At 46.2% G+C, this 22,437-nt stretch overlaps 1 protein-coding gene and 1 non-coding gene across 4 annotated transcripts in view; one reads left to right on the top strand and one right to left on the bottom strand.

Annotated features, from left to right (window-relative positions):
• Nucleotides 1-22,437, top strand: part of MTMR7 (myotubularin related protein 7) — a 101,291-nt gene that overhangs the window by 54,043 nt on the left and 24,811 nt on the right. For all 3 annotated transcript variants that reach the window (XM_025279293.2, XM_044938000.1, XM_044937992.1), the window contains exons 5-6: nucleotides 6,825-6,953; nucleotides 15,786-15,920. In XM_025279293.2, the coding sequence (XP_025135078.2) occupies nucleotides 6,825-6,953; nucleotides 15,786-15,920 (264 nt within the window). The remainder of the gene's footprint in view (nucleotides 1-6,824; nucleotides 6,954-15,785; nucleotides 15,921-22,437) is intronic.
• Nucleotides 18,661-18,733, bottom strand: TRNAE-UUC. The gene has a single exon. It is a non-coding gene; the product is annotated as a tRNA-Glu (tRNA).

Raw genomic sequence — 22,437 nt, 5'->3', positions numbered from 1 at the left:
TTTTATGTTTTGTTTATTTGGCCACAAGGCACGTGGGATCTTAGCTCTCTCACTAGGGATCGAACCCCTACCCTCTCCCTGCATTGGAAGGCAAAGTCTTAACCATTGGCCTACCAGGAAAGTCTGTGTACCTAACTCTTAAAATGGTCTTTCTTTAAATAAAATAATGGGCATTCATTGCCGGGTTAAAATTTTAATCTGTTTCTCTTCAAATAAAATTGAAAGTATAATCCAAACCAGTAATTTTAAAAAATCTTGTTTATGTCAGTTCTCTGCAGCTATAGTTTATGTATTATGTATTATTTTATTTATATATAAATCGTTTCATGCTGTTCCTACTTTACACCATAAATTTCTCCCTGTTACATCATTAATTCCTTGAAGTAAATTTTAGGTCCTAAATGCTTAAGAAGGCAGCTTTCTATGTAGATAGCACAGTTTCTGACCACTAACTCTCATCCCAAAGCACTCAGCTGTGTGACGGACCCTCAGGAAGTACAGAGGTCTGATTATAATGCCATGGCTGGCCCCTCAGATGGATACGACCCTGCAGTGGTAAATGGATTTACTGGGAGGTGGTAACCAGGGCGACAAGGATCAGTTTTTCGGGGAATGTGAAGTCTTTGGGGCCAGTAACTCTTTTGTTATTCATTACCGCCCTAGCACCTAACCTAATGCCTGGCACATAGTATGTCATGTTCAGTAAAAATTTGTTGATAGACATCAATATTCTGTTATAATCATCACACTTTTAAGAGACTAGAACTTAATGATTCCTGCCACTGAAAAGAAAGGACGATCATGTAACATGATAGAGGTGCCAATTGTCACTATGATGGCAATCATATTACAGCATACAAATATATCAAATTAATATGTTCTACACAGGAGATGGCAAGAGTGAACACCAACATTTTAGCAATCAGTAAACTAAAGCGGAATGGAATGGGCAAGTTTAATTCAGATGACCATTATATGTGGGCAAGAATCCCTTAGAAGAAATGGAGTAACCCTTATATAGTCAACAAAAAAGTCCAAAATGCAGTACTTGGGTGCAATCTCAAAAATGACAGAATCTCTGTTCATTTCCAAGGCAAACCATTCAATATCACAGTAATCCAAGTCTATGCCCCAACCACTAATGCTGAAGAAGCTGAAGTTGAACAGTTCTATGATGACCTACAAGACCTTCTAGAACTAACACCCCCAAAAGATGTCCTTTTCATCATAGGGGATTGGAATGCAAAAGTAGGAAGTCAAAATACCTGGTGTAATAGGCATGTTTTGGCCTTGGAGTACAAAATGAAGCAGGGCAAAGGCTTGAGTTTTGCCAAGAGAACACACTGATCATAGCAAACACCCTCTTCCAACAACACAAGAGAAGACTCTACACATGGTCAACACTGAAATCTGATTGATTATATTCTTTGCAGCTGAAGATGGAAAAGCTCTATACAGTCAGCAAAAACAAGACTGGGAGTTGACTGTGGCTCAGATCATGAACTCCTTATTGCCAAATTCAGACTTAAATTAAAGAAAGTAGGGAAAACCACTAGACCATTCAGGTATGACCTAAATCAAATCCCTTATGATTATACAGTGGAAGTGACAAATAGATTCAAGGGATTAGATCTGATAAACAGAGTGTCTGAAGAACTATGAATGAAGGTTCACTGTACAAGAGGAGGTGATCAAACCACTCCAAGAAAAATAAGTGCAAAGAGGCAAAATGGTTGTCTGAGGAGGCCTTACAAATAGCTAAGAAAAGAAGAGAAGTGAAAGGTAAATGAGAAAAGGAAAGGTATACCCATCTGAATGCAGAGTTCCAAAGACTAGAAAGGAGAGATAAGAAAGCCTTCCTAAGTAATCAATGCAAGATCAAGAATGGGAAAAGACTAGAGAGCTCTTCAAGAAAATTAGAGATACCAAGGGAATATTTCATGAAGAGATGGGCACAATAAAGGAAACAAACAGTATGGACCTAACAGAAGCAGAAGATTATTAAGAAGAGGTGGCAAGAATACACAGAAGAACTGTACAAAAAAGATCTTCATGACCCAGGTAACCACAGTGGTGTCATCACTTACCTAAAGCCAGACATCCTGCAATGTGAAGTCAAGTGGCCCTTAGGAAGCATCACTATGAACAAAGCTAGTGGAGGTGATGGAATTCCAGCTGAGCTATTTCAAATCCTAAAAGGTGATGCTGTTAAAGTGCTGCATTCAGTATGTCAGCAAATCTGGAAAACTCAGGAGTGGCCACAGGACTGGATATGGTCAGTTTTCATTCCAATCCCAAAGAAAGGCAGTACTAAAGAATGCTCAAACTACTGCACAATTGCACTCATCCCACACGCTAGCAGAGTAGTGCTCAAAATTCTCCAAGCCAGGCTTCATCAGAATGTGAACCGTGAACTTCCAGACGTTCAACTTGGATTTAGAAAAAGCAGAGGGACAGAGATGAAATTGCCAACATCTACTGGATCATAGAAAAAGTAAGAGAATTCCAGAAAAACATCTACTTCTGCTTCAGTGACTATGCTAAAGCTTTTGACTTGTTTGGATCACAACAAACTGTGGAAAATTCTTAAAGAGATGGGAATACCAGACAACCTTACCTGCCTCCTGAGAAATCTGTTTGCAAGTCAAGAAACAACAGATAGAACCGGACATGGAACAATGAACTGGTTCCAAATTGGGAAAGGAGTACGTCAAGGCTGTATATTGTCACCCTGCTTATTTAACTTCTATGCAGAGTACATCTTGTGAAATGCCAGGCTGGAGGAAGCACAAGCTGGAATCCAGATTGCTGGGAGAAATATCAATAGCCTCAGATATGCAGATGACACCACCCTTATGGCAGAAAGTGAAGAAGAACTAAAGAGCATCTTAATGAGAGTGAAAAAGCTGGATGAAAGCTCAACATTCATAAAACGAAGATCATGGCATCTAGTCCCATCTCTTCATGGCAAATAGATGGGGAAGCAATTGAAACAGTGACAGACTTTATTTTCTTGGGCTTCAAATCCACTGCAGATGGTGAGGTGACTGCAACCATGAAATTAAAAGACACTTGCTCCTTGGAGGAAAAACTATTACCAACCTAGACAGCATATTAAAAGCAGAGATGTTACTTTGCTGACAAAGGTCCGTCTAGTCAAAGCTAAGATTTTCCAGTAGTCATGTACAAATGTGAGAGTTAGAACATAAAGAAAGCTGAGCCCCAAAGAATTGATGCTGTGGTGTTGGAGAAGACTCTTGAGAATCCGTTGGACTGCAAGGAAATCAAGCCAGTTCATCCTAAAGGAAATCAGTCCTGAATGTTCATTGGAAGGACTGATGCTGAAGCTGAAACTCCAACACTTTGGCCGTCTGATGGGAAGAACTGACTCACTGGAAAAGACCTTGATGCTGGAAAGACTGAAGGCGGAGGAGAAAGGGATGACAGAGGATGAGATGATTGGATGGCATCACTGACTGGATGGACATGAATTTGAGTAGTTTGAGTAAGCTCCAGGAGTTGGTGATGGACAGGGAGGCCTGGCGTACTGATGTCCATGGATCACAAAGAGTAGGGCACAGCTGAGCAACTTAACTGAACTGAACACCTAAAGTTGTGTTTCTCTGGTGGCTCAGGCAGTGTAGGACTTCCCTGGTGGCTCAGAGGGTAAAGCGTCTGCCTGCAATGTTGGAGACCTGGGTTTGATCCCTGGGTCGGGAAGATTCCCTGGAGACAGAAATGGCAACCCACTCCAGTATTCTTGCCTGGAGAATCCCGTGGACACAGGAGCCTGGCAGGCTGTAATCCATGGGGTCGCAAAGAGTTGGACACGACTGAGTGACTAAGCATGCACACGCACACCTTGAATTATACATTGTTATATATCAAATATATTTCAATTTAAAAAAGCTTGTTGAATGAGTGAATGAATTACCCCCAAAGATTCTTCTTGACCAGGCCAAGTAAGACATGTAGGCACCGCAGGAGGGTTTATTTAGTGGAAGAAATAAGCAAATCACTCCTTTATTAAAATAAAAATATTATGCAGGAATGTTTTTAACTTAATCCACTTCAGTTGTCTAAGGCAGAATAAATATAAAGAAAGTTCAAAAGAGAAGCATTTCCCACTTTTCTGAACTTCTCATTTTCTGTCTGAATTTTCTTATGTGATTTTCCAGGGCAGACAAACTTTCAGGGGGCACTTTGAGTAGTCTCAGAATCTGGCAGCATAAATTGCACTGTGCTTTGTATTATTCATTGTCATAATTTTAACTTCAGCTGTGTGAGCTTGTTATAAGAGCATTACCTGTCAGCGCTTTCTAGGATTGATGTTTAATTTCTACTGGAAAGTGCCGTCTGCTTTCATGAGAGCAGGGATGAATTTACTTTTGTCTACCTTGGTGGTAGTGGTTGCTGTTCAGCTGTGAAGTCATGTCCGACTCTTTGTGACCCCATGGACTGCAGCATTCCAGGCTTCCCTGTCCTTCACCATCTCGCGGAGTTTGCTCAAACTCATGTCCATTGAGTCGGTCGTGCTGTCTAAGCTCTCATCCTCTGTTGTCCCCTTCTCCTCCTGCCTTCAGTGTTTCCCAGTATCAAGTCTTTTCTGTTAAGTCGATTCTTTGCATCATGTGGCCAAAGTATTGGAGCTTCAGCATCAGTCCTTCCAGTGAATATTCAGGGTTGATTTCCCTGGAGGCGGAAATGGCAACCCACTCCAGTATTCTTGCCTGGCAAATCCAATGGACAGAGAAGACTGTGGGCCACAGTCCACGATTGCAAGAGCTGAATGAGACTTAGCGACTGCACCACCACCAGCGCTGTTACAGAAAGTGGGTAATTCCCAGCTTCTGAAAACTACTAATTTCCTCTTTAAAACTGTTATTTCAAGAAAATGTAGTAAGTCTGATACAGTGACCACACGTCTCTTGAATTCAGTGTAGTCATGTCCTGACTGCTGACTCGAGAGAGGCCCAGACACCGGATTTGCAGGGGAAGCCAGGGCAGTGTCTGGGGGAGTCATTCCAGTACAAGCTTGGGTTCCAAGTAGGTTGGGATTTTCCTCCCGAGTCTCAGTGCCAGAGCCCACGTTGATGTCTTTGGTAATCTTTCCTAAAATGCCTTTGGAGAAATGCTTTGGGCCTGAGAGTGTCACTTCAGTGGCCTTTCCGTCTCCTGCTCAGTGTGGTGCCCAGTCTGGTAACACAGACAAGCGGGGAGGCAGGCGAGGGAGGACCTGAGCACAGAACAGTTGGCGTGAGCTCTGTGGTGCATTTTCGTGCTCTTCTGCCTCGGGTTCAGAGTGATCAGGGCAGGCGAAATGGACCGAGGACATGCACGCAGCATTTCGCCTGCTGCTGCACCTGCCTGGGGACGCTCCTTCAAATGCCCAAGAAGATGCTTGACTTCTAGGAAAAAAAGTTTACAAACTGCCATTCAAACGATCCTCCTGTTGCAAAAAGAGGGATTTTTGTTATTTTAGTTAGTAAATCACATCTAACTCTTTAACGATCCCACGGACTATAGCCCGTCAGACTCCTCTGTCCATGGGATTTCCCAGGCAAGAATACTGGAGTGGGTTGCCATTTCATCCCCCTCCAGGGGGTCTTCCCGGACCAGGGATCAAACCTGTGTCTCCTGTACTAGCAGGCCGATTCTTTACCATGGAGCTATCAGGGAAGCCGCAAAAGATGGGTTGACCAACATCAAAGCAAATGATGTGTCTAGCAACAAGTCAACCGCTATCACTTTTGCTGCCACTTCCACTTTTGTCAGACCTAATGGGTGAAGAGTCTTGTGGGTGTTACCTGACTTGATCCTTGTATCGGCCCCGGGCGATGTCATTTCTGTTCCCTGTCAGTCTTAAGAGAGTAGCAAGTGCTCAGTAGTTGGATTTCTCGAAAGTCATGAAGTTGGCAAACTGGAACCGGGTTCTAAACCCCTGATTTCTTTTTTGAAGATGGCTTTTTTAAAGTTTTAATCTGTTTATTAGTTTGGCTGCACTTAGTTGCAGCATGTGAACTCTTAGTTGTGGCATGTATGGACCCAGTTTCCTGAGCAGGGAGCAAACCCGGGTTCCCCACCACACCCTGTATTGGAAGCTCAGAGTGGAGTCCTAGCCCCTGGACCACCAGGGAAAGTCCCCTAAACCCCTAATTTCTGATAAAATTCCCAAGATCATTCCAAGGCTCCAGAGATTCCACTGGGGGAATCATTGTCAGGGATGTGCAGAAAGGGTAACTTATTTCTTACCACTTGTAAAAATCGACACATAAAAAGCAGAAAGCTGTTATAATGCGTGGTGAGGGTTAGAATGCTAGGAAGTCCGGGGGAGAGGCCCTGAGTTGGCCCTGAAGATGAGCTTGGGAGGTTGGAAGGGAAGAGGGGTCCAGAGACCATGCTGGCTCGGCTGTTGCCTCAGATGGGAGCACACGAAGGGCGTGCCGGGGACCGAGGGGCCCCGAGGAGGACATCGTCCCCCAGGGTGGGGCTATCTTGAACAGATAGCTGACATTTTCTCAGTTGCCAGGATGCAAAATTGATTTTCCCTTTTTGATGAGAGAAACGCCCATTGGTCCCTGTCTTGCCTCCCACTCCCATGAAGAGCCCTGGGAGATAAGGGGCAGTGCCCAAGGGCAGGAGGCTAAAGCGTGTCTGACTGTTTCACTGTGGTTTCTTAGCATCAGAGCTTCATTTTCTCTTCAGGGGCTCTGTAACTGAAGAAAACTGGAGTATGCCACCCTCAGGCCCGGTGGAATGGAATTTCTGGTGGCAGTTTGCACAGCACAACAAGGCCTAAACACCCCTTGTGTTTTCCATGCCAGGTCTGTGACTCCTACCCGACTGAACTGTACGTTCCCAAGTCGGCCACGGCACACATCATAGTGGGGAGTTCCAAGTTCCGGAGCAGACGGCGATTTCCTGCCCTTTCTTACTACTATAAAGATAACCACGTAAGTCTTAAGGCATGCTTTTGTTTCGGGCTTTGCTTTTCTTCTTTTATCATAAACAGGCCTTTTTCCAGGGGCCTTCTGCCCTGTGTGTGGGTTTAAATTCCTTTTCAAGTATGTGGATGTTGCTGTGTGTATGGTGTGGCACAACACAACTTGTGTTAGAGCCTTATCTCCTGTGAACGTTGGCCTCCCGTGTTTATTTGACAGTAAAGGAATGGGAGGCAGAACACTCCTAGACTTAATCATCCGAGTGGGCACGTCCTCTTCTAACCTGTCACCTTGAAAGGCTCTCTGGGGCCAACCCGTTGCAATGCCTGGTTTAGAAAAGCCCTCAAAGTCATGGCACATGCTTTATCTTTTTTAAATGGCATATATATATATATATATATATTATTTATTTCCAGCATCTAGTGCCTTTTATATGTAATATGTGTGAGCTGTTCACATCCTGTTGGTTAGAACTGCACAGGGCAGGTGAGAAAACCCAGTCTTACAGGTAACCATGTAAACAACCAAAATCTATGCTTCCATTTCTGTGAAGGACACAGAAGCTAATTTGGGAAGAAAAGAATGGTCTCAGCTCCATGCTTTAGAAGTCATTTGACTTTAGCCAGGAGAAAAAGTTTGGGTGGCGCAGTGGTAAAGAACCTGCCTGCCAGGGCAGGAGATGTAAGAGACCAGGTTTGATCCCTGGGTCGGGAAGATCCCCTAGAGGAGGGCATGACAACCCACTCCAGCATTCTTGCCTGGGGAATCCCATGGACAGAGGAGCCTGGGGGGCTACAGTCCATGGGGTCATAAAGTCAGACACGACTGGGCATGCATGCACACAGGCAGTTGACTTTAATTCGAAACTGTTTGATGGGACTTCCCAAGTGGCGCCAGTGGTAAAGAATCCACTTGCCAATGCAAGAGGCATGAGAGACATGGGTTTGATCCCTGGGTCGGGAAGATCCCCTGGAGTAGGAAATGGCAACCAGCTCCCGTATTCTTGCCTGGGAAGTACTGTGGACCGAGGAGCCTGACAGTTGCAGCAGATGTGTGTAAGTGTGTGTGCGCCATGCATGGACCTATAGGCAGGATGGAGGGCAGGGTCTATGTCTGTTCTTTTCTTTAAAAAAAAAAAGTTATTTACTTTTTGGCTATGCTGGATCTTTGTCGCTGCATGCAGGCTTTCTGTAGTTGTGAGTGGGGGCTGCTCTCTAGTCGTGTTGTGCGGGCTTCTCACTGTGATGCTTCTCTTGTTGCAGAGCCCAGACTCCAGGTGCGTGGACTTTAGTAGTTGTGGTTTGTGGGCTTAGTTGCCCTGAGGCATGCGGGAATCTTCCCAAACCAACCGCTAGACCGCTAGGGAAGTCCTATGTCTGCTCTTAAAAGGGGGCTTTGAAAAATACTCTGAGGCAATGCCAGCTTGGCCAGAGTAAGCGTATGGCCTTCAGGGTTGCCCACTTTGAAGGGAAACATTCATTCAGCAGTGTACATTCTGTTAATTAAAATGATACAAATGGTGTTATTTTCAGTTAACACTCACTGTGAAGAAGGCAAGTAACTTCATTAATGTCCTATATTGTGCTTTGTGCTTTGCTAAGTTGCTCAGAAATGTCTGACTCTTTGCAGCCCTGTGGACTGTAGCCCTCCAGGTTCCTCTGTCCCTGGGATTCTCCAGGGAAGAACACTGGAGTGAGTGCTGGGCCCTCTTCCAGGGGATCTTTCCAATCCAGGGATCGAACCCACATCTCTTAAGTCTCCTGCATTGGCAGGCAGGCTCTTTACCACTAGCACCACCTGGGAAGCCCAGTGTCTTATGTTTTTTGACACCTAATATATTTCAACCTACACACAGCTGGTGCTATGGTGAGAGGAAAAGGAAGATGTGAATCTTTTTTTTTTTTTTAATGATGGGATGCAAAAGGATGTGGAATTTCATGATACTGTATTGAATATTTGAATTCAGGCTGCCAGTAACATGTACTCTTTTTTTGTAGCATCCACTGGCAAACAAGTAAGAGAGGAGAGGAAGGGAGGATCTTTTACTGTTGTTTCAGAGAAGGGGCATGTGCTGGGTATTGAAAACGTGAGCATGGCACTCATCCTGCTTCTTTTCCTTCTGTTCAGATTTTCTTGAGAAAAGGGGTTATTTTTTGGTCAGTGTGAGTATCATAAAGGGCAAGTATGTCATGTCTGAGGATGGGAGAGAATTTTTAGCAGTTAGACCGCAGAGGCTGGCCTCTCTGCCTGCTGACGTCAGAGCCTCATCAGCCCGTTCCCGCTCTTGTGTGCTGTCCTCTGCTTGATCTCCAAGCCTGGAAGTGAACTCACACAGCTATCAGTTATAGTTCTAAATAATTGATTTCCTGAACTTAAAAATGTAAAGCAGACAGTTTCCTTTAAGTTTTAGCTCCTCTTACAAGGCGCAGAATAGAGATGTTTTCTAAGTGTGGCTAAAGGACCTAGTTGCCCCAGGGAGATACTTCATGTACGGGTACCCACATGCCCGCTCTCCCAGCCTGGGGATCTAACATCTATGCTGCAGGTGGAATACAGTCAAATTTGTGGGTTTATAACAATGTTCAGGGCTTCCCTGGTAGCTCAGACGGTAATGAATCTGCCTGCAATGCAGGAGACCTGGGTTTGATCCCTGTATCAGGAAGATCCCCTGGAGGAGGGAATGGCAGCCCACTCCAGTATTCTTGCCTGGAGAATCCCATGGACAGAGGAGCCTGGTGGACTATAGTCAGTGAGGTCACAGAGAGTTAGACATGACTGAGCGACTAAGCACAAGGTCAGTTAAGTAAAGCAGGTAAATTAAAACCAACAGCAACCAAAGTCGGGCTAGAGAAACGTCCAGTCTTTACACAATCTGAACTGAGAGGAAATACTTCTGTGCTTTGGGAAAGCTGAGTCCCTGATCTTCCACCCACTCTTAAGACAAACCTGATAAATACTCCACTGGCTTTTCATTGAGTGACTAACTCAGACTTTAATATCCAGGTTAATTATGTCATGCTTCTGAGGTAACCAGGGATTTTTTATAGCGGGAAGCATCCTCATTAGTGAAGGTGGATTTCTCTGGTTCTGTGGGAGACACGGGAAGTAACAGTGCAGTTTTTGATGATGTTACTCAGCAGAAGCAAAACCCACCCTCCAAACAGGTGGTCTGCAGTGAAAAGTAAAGTTCCTAAGTTTGCTGACCTGTGTTTCTTCCTTTCTGTGATTTTATTTTTTAAGTAATTTATTGATTTTGGCTGTGCTGAGTCTTCATTGCTGCATGCAGGCTCTCTCGTTGCAGGGAGCAGGGGCTACTGTCCAGTTGGGGTGTGCGGGGCTCTTCACTGCCATGGCTTCTCTTGTCGCAGAGCATGGGCTTTAGGAGCACAGGCTTCAGTAGTTGTGGTCTGAGGGCTCTAGAGCTTAGGCTCAGTAGCTGTGGTGCATGGGCTTAGTTGCCCTCAAGGCATATGGAATCTTCCAGGACCAGGGATCGAACCTGTACCCCTGCATTGGCAGATGAATTCTTAACCACTGGACCACCAGGGAGGTCCCTTTTTGTGATTTTAGACATTTTACACTTGAGTATGTATTCTTGCTCCAGTAGAACTTCAGTCCAGTTCAGTTGCTCAGTTGTGTCCAGCTCTTTTTGACCCCATGGACTGCAGCATGCCAGGCTTCCCTGTCCATCACCAACTCCCAGAGCTTGCTCAAACTCATGTCTATCGAGTCGGTGATGCCAGTAGAACTTAGGCTTGTGAGTAAGTATCACATTTTCTAGTTAAATACCATTCCTCACATAGCACCTTGTTACCAAGGAGCACCAGAGATTTTGTTGGTGAGACGAGTTGGCTAGTGTTGGGTAGTGGGAATCGGTGATTAGATTAAGAAAAGCTTGCCATGTACCTCATGTCAGAAACAGGAAGTCCTGGTGAGGGTCCTTGGATGTAAACCCCCTTGCTGGTGGTATATAATTCCTTCTGGATCAGCTTTTATCAGACATAGTGTTACAGTCACTTCCTGTTGACCCATTGGTGAGGTTGGGATTCCCGTCTAGGATTACTGGGATGCCTAACACACGTGACACCTGACACTGGACAGATGAGGTTGACAGCAGTTTATTAGCTGCATACATCACTGCCCAGGGGAGGAGAGCACTGTCAGGAATAGAGTGAACCAGCAGGGATGGTGGAGGCAGGCTTTGTAATATCAAAGGGGTGAGGGGTCCCCTGGTTCCCAGCAGAGGATGTGATTGGCTTGTTTGAGCAATTCCACAGGCTGGCAGGGAACAAAACCCACTCCTTGGAAACAAGAAGGAGCTGCACCTGGTCCCCTGGGAGAAGGGCTGCTTAGCTGGGGGACTTGTACCCACGGGAGCAGGGTATGGATGGGAACTTGCTGCTGGCCATTCAAGGCCATCCCGATTTACCAGGTGCAGTGGGCAGCATGTAATGTTACTTTCAGGCCTTGAACCACACTCCAGGAGTTACCTGGAGCCATCCTGAATCATTTTGGATATCAAATATTAAACAGCTTTGTAGATCACAGTTGGAGAAGTTATCTGTGTCACTTGTGTTCAGAAGCTGCTCATCTTTTGTTCTTATTTACTAAGTTTCTTAATTATTTTTAAGAAAGCAGTTCTGCTTTTAAATTGTTAATATGGTAGCAATAACCCTGTATATGAGACAGCAAAAGAGACACTGATGTATAGAACAGTCTTTTGGACTCGGTGGGAGAGGAAGAGGGTGAGATGATTTGGCAGAATGGCATTGAAACATGTATAATATCATATATGAAATGAGTCTCCAGTCCAGGTTCGATGCACGATGCTGGATGCTTGGGGCTGGTGCACTGGGACGACCCAGAGGGATGGTACGGGGAGGGAGGAGGGAGGAGGGTTCAGGATGGGGAACACGTGTATACCTGTGGCGGACGCATGTTGATATATGGCAAAACCAATACAATATTGTAAAGTTAAAAAATAAAATTAAATTAAAAAAAAGAAAAAAAAAAGAAATTGTTAATATCATGGCTCCCCAAATTCACAGTACAGATCTTTCAGAACCCAATTCTGGAAGATTTCCAAAGAGGCAGTTTTTTTGTAAGAATAGTACAGACCATCTTGCCCTCCTTTTATAAATAATGTTTATTGAAACTAACTGCGTTAGGCATAGTTCTAGGTGCGTTACCTACCTCACCCACTCTGCAGTTTCGTTATTATTATTATATCCATATTAAAGGTGGAAAAACCAAGGTTCAGAGATGACAGGTAAATCACCTAAGATTATAAAGGAAGTGAGAACACTGTGCTTAGTCGCTCAGTTGTGTCCGGCTCTTTGTGACCCTGTGGACTGTAGCCCGCCAGGCTCCTCTGTCCATGGGGCTTCTCCAGTCAAGAATACTGGAGTGGGTGGCCACACCCGCCTCCAGTGGATCTTCCCAACCCAGGGTTCAAACCCAGGTCTCCCACATTGCCGACAGGTTCTTAACTATCTGAGCCACCAGGGAAGCCCAAGAATACTGGCGTGAGTAGCCTATCCCTTCTCGAGGGGGATCTTCACGACCCAGCAATCAAATCAGGGTCTTCCTGATTTGCAGGCAGATTCTTTACCAGCTGAGTTAAAAGCCAGATGTTTTTGAATCCTGCATCTTAATTCTGTATCATGCTTCCTGACTTACTTACATACATGGACGCTTGTGTTGGTTCAGAATCCAGGATCAGGAAATATTTTGCCTGGATTCCATTCCTGGCTTCCCTAGTTACTAGCTGTGTGTCCTCGGGAGAATTATTTCACCTCTCTGTGCCTTGGTTGTCTCATCTATCAAATGGAGCAAATAAGAGATCTTAATGCATATGGTAGTTGGGAAGATTAAGAATACGCAGAGTTCTTATAATAGTGGCCACCATATAGGAAGCATTCAAAAAACATTGGCTGTTTTAATCAGTAGCTCTATTAATGGTGCGCACGTGACAGTTTAAGATTGAGCTCTGTCTCTGCTCTCATGTGGCTGACATCAGTAAGACAGGCCACCAGGTAATGGTGAGATTCAGTCAACAGTCTGACTCTCTGGGGTGTGTGTAGGGTGGACACGGGCACCTTGAGGTTACTGACCACCCTGTACCAAGCGTACAGCACTGTGCCAGTAGTCACCGGGTCAGTGACGAAGTCTGTTTGGAGCCCATCTGTACATAACTAGGAAAATATAACTACAAAATATTAAAATGTAGTCTGTTTAATATATCTTGTTTAATTTATCAACTTATTCATCTCATAGTAGAACTCTATTCTGATTTAACCCTTCACCGAGAGCAGTTTTCTCGGCCTGGAGGTAATTAGTAATGGTTGTTGTCACTGACTGGCTTCATTTCAGAGCGGGAGACCCACTAGTTGAGTGAGTTTCGGTGTGCTATGTGCTTGCTTGGACAAACTCTCATTTTAAAATGTTCTCTTCCCCATCGAGCTCTTCCAATAGGAGCTGAGAAGCTGCCTGATGGTAGTGGTCCTTAATTAGTATTTCTTTAGCCCAGATTAAGCAGCTCAGAACTGTTCTCTGCTTGGTCAGAGGGGGTGGCTGACCCGACCCCTCTAAACATCAGGAGACACGGGAGCCCGTGTGCAGCCCCATGAAAGCCATCTGTGGTGATTTGCTTTCTGCTCAGGATGCAGCTCGCCTGTGGTCCCCAAGCCCCTCTCCCTGGTCCCTGCCATCATGCGCCTAGCTCCTGGCTCTCCTCTTGCTGGCTGGCCGCCCATCCGTGGTCAGACGCCCCGGGCCCTTCCTCCTCCACCCTGTGGTTGGACATCTGTTGCCAGCAACTCAAAAATTCAGCAGCCCTTTGCCTTGCTTCCCACTCTGCAGGCACCACGCTCCTGAACTTTGGCTGCAGGCCCAGGGTTCCTGGAGCCCCTCAGTAATTCCCGCTGTGTCACAGAATGTGCTGGAACCCTCAGACGGGTGCTGTTAGCAATTGTTAGAAATGTCTGCAATTCTCCATCCTGCCAGCAGGGTCTCAGCTGGAGGATCGTGTGTGTGTGTGTGTGTGTGTGTGTGTGTGTGTACACGTGCACACTCACATGCTGAGTTGTCTCAGTCATATAGGACCCTTTGCAACCCCATGGACTGTAGCACACCAGGCTCCTCTGTCCATGGGATTCTCCAGGCCAGAATACAGGAGTGGGTTGCCATGCCCTTCTCCAGGGGATTTTCCCAACCCAGGAATCAAACCCATGTCTCTTTTGTCTCCTGAATTGGCAGGCGGGTTCTTTACCACTAGCGCCACCTGAGGACTATGTAGTTAGTAAGAAATATCCTGTCTTCTCCAGCGAGGAGCCTCAGAGCTCACCTTTCTCTGGAGAAACCCAAGCCTGGCTGAGTAGTCCTGGGATGAGCCTGAAGGACAGTTAAGCTGCACTTGGACTCAGAGCCGGGGTGCCTTCCAGGATGGAGTCCAGCATGCGGGTGCTGGAACGGGCTGTGCTGTGGCTCTTTCCAGGGGAGGTTTCCCTCCTAAGCACTGCCCCCTTCCCTGAGCCAGGGGGCACCTCTGCCCTCGTACACGTGGGTACCCAGGCTCAGTGCAGATTCTTCGAAAGAGTCATTCCTAGATTGTATTTGGCAATTTGACTTCAATCTAAGTGTTAAAATAAAATCTAAATTCATAGGAAGTACTTTGCCACAGAAGTATAAGTTTCATAGCTGCGAGGTTGTGGCCATACTCACCCATTAATAACTCAGAGGGATGTTTATGTTATTGTGTACATTGTCCCACAGTTCAGGGTGAAAAGTGAAAGTCGCTCAGTGGTGTCCAACTCTTTGCAACCCCATGGACTGAATTCTCCAGGCCAGAATACTGGAGCGGGTAGCCTTTCCCTTCTCCAGGGGATCTTCCCTACCCAGGGATTGAACCCACGTCTCTCACATTGGAGGCAGATTCTTTACTAGCTGAGCTACCAGGGAAGCCCTGAGCCACAGTTCAGGGTACTCTGTTGGAATCACAGAACAGGGAAATCGCAGAACAGCACACAGGTCAGTTCCCAAGGAAGCCCTTGCTTCTAACCCACCTGCGTCAGCCGAGGTCTGAGCCTCCTGTCCTTAGACACTGGCAGCAGCCTGGGGCCTGTCACCATGAACACTCCCCCATTTAGGATGAGAATCAGTTTGAGGGTTTTGTGATGTTTCTAAGTGAGCTAGTAAATGATGGAAACACTAAAGAAGTAACTTTTATAATTTTTAGGAGACGAGTTACTTTATATTTCTACTTTCGCAGGAAGATGAAGTGGTGTCAAGCAGAGTAGAGTATTTATTTAGATGGTTTTACAATTTCATCATTTGGATCCTACCTAAACAACCTTGCATCCGTGCATGCTCAGTCGTGTCCAACTCTCTGTGACCTCATGGACGGTAGCCCGCCAGGCTCCTCTGTCTGTGGAATTTTCCAGGCAAGAATACTGGAGTGGGTTGCCATTTCTTTTTCCAGGGAATCTTCCCGACCCAGGGATCGAACCCAGGTCTCTTACGTCTCCTGCATTGACAGGCAGTTTTTTGTTTTTACCACTAGCACCGCTTGGGAAGCCCATGCTTATGCATCCTAGTTGTTACTCAGAGAAGCTTTTTGCACTGCTTGCCCATGTAATGGTTTTTTGAGTTAGAAAGATGCCAACTTCGATTTCTTGAAAGCACTGATACTTTGACAAGCCAGGGGCGTAAATAAAGTGGGGAGTGGGGGTGAGTGGCCTTTGTTGTGGTGGCGGTCCTGAGGGTCTTGCGGCGGGGGGGGGGGGGGGGGGGGTGCAGTTGATCCGCTGCTTGATGCGGCTGTGCTGCTGTGGCCTCTCCCCACAGGCCTCCATCTGCCGGAGCAGCCAGCCCCTGTCTGGCTTCAGCGCCCGTTGCCTGGAGGATGAGCAGATGCTGCAGGCCATCAGGAAGGCCAACCCGGGAAGCGACTTCCTTTATGTTGTGGACACTCGGCCCAAGGTGAGTGTTGCCACGCCGATGCATGTCTTTGCAGTCTTTGTAGAGAGATGAGGGCTCGCCCGCTCAGGGAGCGCCGTCTGCAGAGGGGCCGTTTCCCTTTGCACAGCGGCTGCCCTGCCCGCCTGCTTCCCAGGGCCCTGAGCCTGGGGGGGGCCTGACGACGGCAGGGACTTTGGATCTTTCCCGGCTCCGAGCCTCGTGCTCGGTACATAGTGCACACGACAAAAGTGTGGTGTGACACTGGAGGTCGCTCTCCTGAACACGCCAGATTGTTCTTTGGTTTGTTCACAGAAGGACCTTTTCTTCTCTAACAGTATGAAATTCACTGTGGAATCTGCGCAGTTCAGAGTTTGTGGGATGTTCACCTCTTCCCTTGCAAATTCAGCTGGTAGTTAATTCCACTATGTCTATGACATGGAACGATTTCCAAAATGGAATGTTAAGTTTAAAAAAAAAAAGAAGTTACAAATTAATATGTATATTACTGTGTCTATGGAAAACAGCAAACTATAGGTAGGTAAAAATGTCAGTTAAAACAGAGAAAGATCTGGAAGGATAAGCACTCACCTAGTAAGAATTCCAAGGAGAAGACAAGCATGGAATATATAGGATAAAATGAGGTGACAGAGAGATATGGCCATTAATTCAACACATTTGGCATTGGAATTTCTTGCCAGTTATGAATAAAATATACCTGGATCTGTAAGTGATGAGAGAGAAGGGTACATGTTCTTTCTCCACGTGGGTGCAGAACAGTGTCCGAGATGTACTGTGAAACAGCAAGAGTGAGCTACAGAAATCTTTAATGTCATCCCATGTATGTAATAGTAATTATATTATTAAAATTATACATTATTCTATGCACTGAAAAAAGTTTAAGGGTATATATATTAAATTGTTAACAGTGGTTTTTTGGTGTTTTTTTTTTTTTCCTTGTGGGGTGAGAGGAGGATTTTAACAAACCTTTCTTTCATAAATTATAGTGTGAAAAAAAATTTTAATCATAAAAAGGTTGAAAGAACATAAGGCCTTCAAAATGTTAAACATCAGTTACCATGGAGTGGGTAATTGCAGACATGGCTCTGTACTCACGTCTGATAACAGAAATCATGGAAACTGCATACTACCCATTGTGTGGCTGACCCAGACCCTGCAATTTTGCTGCTTCTCTGAGCCCCATGTCGCCAAATACTGTGATGCACAGTCTCAATCACGTAGTTAGATGTCTTCCATCACTGACGTCAGAACAGTCCTGGTTGGTCTAACAGGCAGGCGGCTGTGGGGCGGCCGTGGGGGGCAGGGTGGGGCGGTGAGGAAGAGGTCCTCTTAGACACCACTAGAGTAGACCAACCACGCAGATCAAGGACACACCAGATTCCAGCCGGGTCACATTCTAGTAGATGACAGGTAAAGGATTCCCTTCCTTTTAGAAAAGTCCTCAAAGCACAACAGGGAAGAGGCTTTGGACTGGGGGAGAAATAGCTTCTCTGCTTGAGGATTTTGACTTGAAAGATGCTGGAAAATCTCTATCTTTTACAGCAGCTCTCTTTCAATGTGTGTTTTTCTCTCTGCTTCATTGTCCTTCTCACCTTGACTTTCCCTCATCTTCATTCTGCCTCTTGTGTCAGGTTAGTGGAGCTGCTCTGAGTTTCTGAAGTCAGAGATGACTGCACAAATGCCTATCTTAGAGACACAGGCTAAAGACAAAATAAGAAGAGGGCAGGGACTTCCCTGGCAGTCACTGCAGGGACATGGGCTTGATTCCCTGGTTGAGAAGATCCGCTGGAGAAGGCAACGGCTACCCTCTCTAGTATTCTTGCCTGGAGAATTCCATGGACTGAGGAGGAGCCTGGTGTGCTACAATCCATGGGGTTGGCAAAGAGTCAGACACGATTGAGCAACTTTCACTCTGACGAACTAAGATCCCGCATACCACTTGGCCAAATAATAGCAATAATAATAAAGGGATGGAGAGACAGGGGCTTTAAAGTGAATTAGGTTGCTCTTCTCTGATCCCATTTTCGCAGGTTTAAATAGAGGCAAACAGATTCGGCTGCTGATTTAAGGGCCAACGGTCCAAGTGTATACTATGTTATGTAGATCTTCTGGGCAATGTGGCAGCTGTTGAGCCAGACGTAGTCCAGATTTAAAAGAAATTAATCCAAAGGATTTGATTTGAAGGGTATATTTAGCACTCCGTGTGTTTGCTCTCGGCGATAAGAAGTTGGAGGCGGATCCATTAAAGAAAATTGGTCGTGCTGTCTTCCTATTTGCCCGGGCGCACACACACCTTCACGGGAGTTTTAAACTGTTTGCTTAGAGCGTTTGTTCTTTTAAAGATCATGTCTGTTGATTTTTGTTTCTCGGTAGCCAGGAGACCGGGTCCATGTTTGCTGTGGGCGGTGGGCATGGCAAATGGGCCCTCGCTAGGTTCGCTTGCAGATTTAAATGAAATAGAGAAAGGTCAGAAGTCGTTCTTGTCCTTGGAGCAGGGCTCACCTCAGATGCTGCCTGAATTGCTCGTTGGTATTAGAATCTAGGGAGGCAAAGGCCATGAGGACCTTAGCTCAACTTAATATCTATTAAGAAAAAACCAACCCCTCAAGGTCATGTGTTACTGTGAGAATTTAGTGCATTAAGAAGACAGGAGGTCATATTGATGCCATAGTTGTTGAATTTTATTTTATTTATTGTTATTTTTTTGTCTTTTGGCCACACTGCACAGCATGTGGGATTTGAATTCCCTGACCAGGGACTGAACCTGAGTCCCCTGCATTGAAAGTGCAGAGTCTTAACCACTAGACCACCAGGGAAGTCCCAATAGTTGCTGAATTATAAAATGAGATCAAACTCCTTTTATCTCAACCTTGCTCATGACTTTACTTTGTTCTAGGATTTTGCCGAGCTTGTAAAAATGCCAGGCACTTTTCCATTTGACTCTTACAATACTCCTTCAAATGAGGAGCATTTTTTTTTTTTCTTTTTATGGATAAGGTCTCAGATCCAGAGAGGTTCAGGCATTTGCCCAAGGTCACACCACTCAGGGCAGAGCCCGGGTTCACATCTAGGCTTATCTTGATCTCCAGGGGAGCCTCAGGACAGGCTCCGGGGGTTGGGGGAGTCGTCCTCTCTGTACACAGTTGCAGTGAGGTGGGGAACTCAGAGCTGCAGACCCAGCCGCTGGCTCATATGCGCTCAGCCGGGGCCCGACACGGGCACCTGGGAGGGCAGTGGAGCCAAGAGGCAGGGCAGGCTGGGCACCTGCTCGGCTAACACCTGGCCCCCGGTCCTGGCTGCTTCTCCAAGGGCAGCGCTGTGGCTCGCTGGCCTGTGATGTCACCTTGTGAGGGCTTCCTTAGCTGAGTACAGGAGGTCACGTGAAAGTTGTGTCTCTCTGGAATCAATAATGAGGTGGCTTCCACCCTGTGAGGAGTGTATATGGGGCGATCTATGGGAAAGATCGGGGTGCATGACAGAGGGGCTGCGAGGAGGCCACGTCTGTGGAGGGTGAGTCACTGAGCAGGGCAGCGGGGGCAGCTACGGCGTTTGGGGCAGTGGGGCGTCTCCTTGCCTCTCTTTGGCAAGACGAGGATGGAGGGTGGGCTGCGGGTCCCGTGGATGCCGAGAAGGGAAGTTGTACACGAGCCAGCCTGCTGGGGTCCAGTCCCCCCGCCCTTGGAGGTTCCTGGCTGCGGGCACTGTGGAGTACATATTGGGGAGCGAAGCTGGGGCCCTGGGATAGGCTCAAGCCAAGGTGGATCTCCACGTGAGCAAGGTCTGTACATTCCACCCCTGCCAAGAGCCCGCAGACCTGCCCTGGGATTTAGACACTTATGTCTGAGCGGTTCAGGTCAGGTGTTAACCAGAAAAGCAGTGATTACTAGCAGAGATAAAACAGCAGTCTTCTCCAGCTTTAGATATTTACTTTTTTTTTCCTAACCCTCTCTATCACCCTGCTCCCTGGTAGCTCAGATGGTAAAGGATCCACCCGCAATGCAGGAGATGCAGGTTCGATAGCTGGGTCAGGAAGATCCTCTGGAGGAGGGCATGGCAACCCACTCCAGTATTCTTGCCTGGAGAATCCTGTGGACAAAGGAGCCTAGCCGGCTACAGTCTGTGGGGCTGCAGAGTCTGACATGACTGAGCGACTAACACTTTGACTTTCTACCTCCCCCATCCCCGGTATAAAGACAGAGCCTAGAAGAAAGAGGAAAAGGAGAAAGAACCCTTTACCAGTCCAAATCGCCTATAAGGAGGAAAAGAGATAATTTTGCATAGTATATGGGGTTGGGATTGTAAATTGAGCTGAACGGTGATTGTAAAGCTATTAATTTTTCCCTTGGGGATAGGGAAGAAGGATTTTGATTAGCAGAGTTGTAGACCATAGTTGCAAGAAATAAAATCATCTCTTCTTTTCTGGTTGTACCAACAAGTTCAGATTCTTCATGGCACTGGACACAGATGAAGATAGACGGACCATTAATTGATGCCGCAGGCTAGAGTGTGGTCTGGGCCTCCTGCCAGGGGCACCTCCAGTGCTCATTTTCCATCCATCAGATCAGGTCCTGTCATTCAGGTACAGCATGTGCTCGGCTGTAACATTAGACTTCAAGCCTGAGATGGTGACCACCAAGCTGACCTTTAACTTGATAGGAAGATCATCATCGTTGACTGAGTTTCCATGGTTTTGATGTGTTTGGTGATTTAAGATCACCAAGAGGGAAGGAATCTGATTCTGTTTTTTTTTTTTTTTAAACATTCTTGGGCTGTTCACCTCTCAGCCTCACTTAGTCATTTCTTTGGTTGGTCAGCCTGTCAGTAAATCTTCACAGAGTGTCTGCTGTGTGCCAGCCCGAGGCGCAGGGTTCTAGGCCATAAATAGGCATAGGCCGTAAATGAGACGAGCCAGCTCCCTTGTGGAGCTCATGTCTTCTGCCCACTCCAGTGGATCTTCTCTGACATGGATACTAAATCTCCATAATTTTTCAATTAAGCCTGCTCAGAGGCTTTCAGTAGCCCTCTGCTGACATGAATGAAGTCAGAATTTCTTCATCTATTAGCTGGTGTGTGTGTGTTAGTTGCTCAGTCATATCCAGCTCTTTGCAAACCCATGGACTGTAGCCCACCAGGCTCCTCTGTCCATGGAATTCTCCAGGCAAGAATACTGAATGAGTTGCCATTCCCTCCTCCAGGGGATTTTCCCAACCCAGGGATCAAACCTGGGTCTCCTGCATTGCAGGCAGATTCTTTACCATCTGAGCCACCAGGGAAGCCCAGCTTGTGTGTCGAGAACCCTAAACTTCCCAGCTTCCTCTCTCGCTGCTACCACCAGGCTGGAAGCTTCCTCTGTGCTCGCAGTGGCTGGCTCACTGCTACCCACCTGCTCCCTTCTCTTTTCTTCCTCGGCGCTTCATGTGGGAAGCCCTCCCCCTTTCTTTCCATCTTTCCTCATCATTGAAGACCATCTCAAGTCTTCCTTCTATCATGAAACATTACCCCTGATGCCCTAGGCCACATGTGGCTGCTCCGGATTCTAATGCCTGCCACCGCCTCTACCAGGCTCTCAGCTCCGTCTGGAGTCCTGCCCGGGCACCAGCGGTCATCATTCGGTGCTGTTTGCTTGCACGTCTATGCTTGGTATAAGCTGCTGGTAGCTGGAACCACTTCTTACTGACATTTTTATTCCATGCAGTGTCTGGCACACAGTAGGTGTTCATTAAGTGTTTGTTGAGACATGAGGATTTTTTTTTGTTTCATGTATGAGCTTTTCTGTACACAAAGATGCTGAGATGATCAAATAGCACAGTAACCCTGGGTTAGAAAACAGGACACTTTTTCCCATTTGTCACTTGTCTGTTGTGTTCCTTCAGCACAGATTGAAACTAGAATGCAGTTACCCCATGGTTTTAGCTGAGAAGTGTTTTTTTTTTTTTGAATAGACTTTGTATTTTGAGATAATTAGAAATTCACATGCAGTTGTAGGAAATAATAGAGATGCTTATACATTTTGCCCAGTTTCCCCCAATGGTAACATCTTGCAAAACTGTGGTACAGTATTGCAATCAGGATATTGACAATGATTCAATCCACCAATCTTGTTCAGATTTCCTCAGTTTTATGTGTAGTTGTGTGTGTGTGTGTGTTTAGCTCTATAAAATATAATCAAATATGTGTTTGTATATTCAATAGCACAGGCAAGTACAGAACAGTTCACTTCAGTTGCTCAGTCTTGTCTGACTCTTTGCGACCCCATGAACCCCCCAGGCTTCCCTGTCTATCACCAACTCCCAGAGCTTGCTCAAACTCATGTCCAAAGAGTTGGTGATGCCATCCAACCATTTCATCCTTTGTTGTCTCCTTCTGCCTTCAATCTTTCCCAGCATCAGGGTCTTTTCACATGAGTCAGTTATTCCTATCAGGTGGCCAAAGTAATGGAGCTTCCACTTCAGCATCAGTCCTTCCAATGAATATTTAGGACTGATTTCGTTTAGGATTGACTGGCTTGATCTCCTTGCAG

This window comes from Bubalus bubalis, chromosome 1 (assembly GCF_019923935.1).
Source record: "Bubalus bubalis isolate 160015118507 breed Murrah chromosome 1, NDDB_SH_1, whole genome shotgun sequence".
In the NCBI taxonomy this organism is placed as follows: domain Eukaryota; kingdom Metazoa; phylum Chordata; class Mammalia; order Artiodactyla; family Bovidae; genus Bubalus; species Bubalus bubalis.
This window is presented reverse-complemented; position numbering and strand designations above follow the sequence as displayed.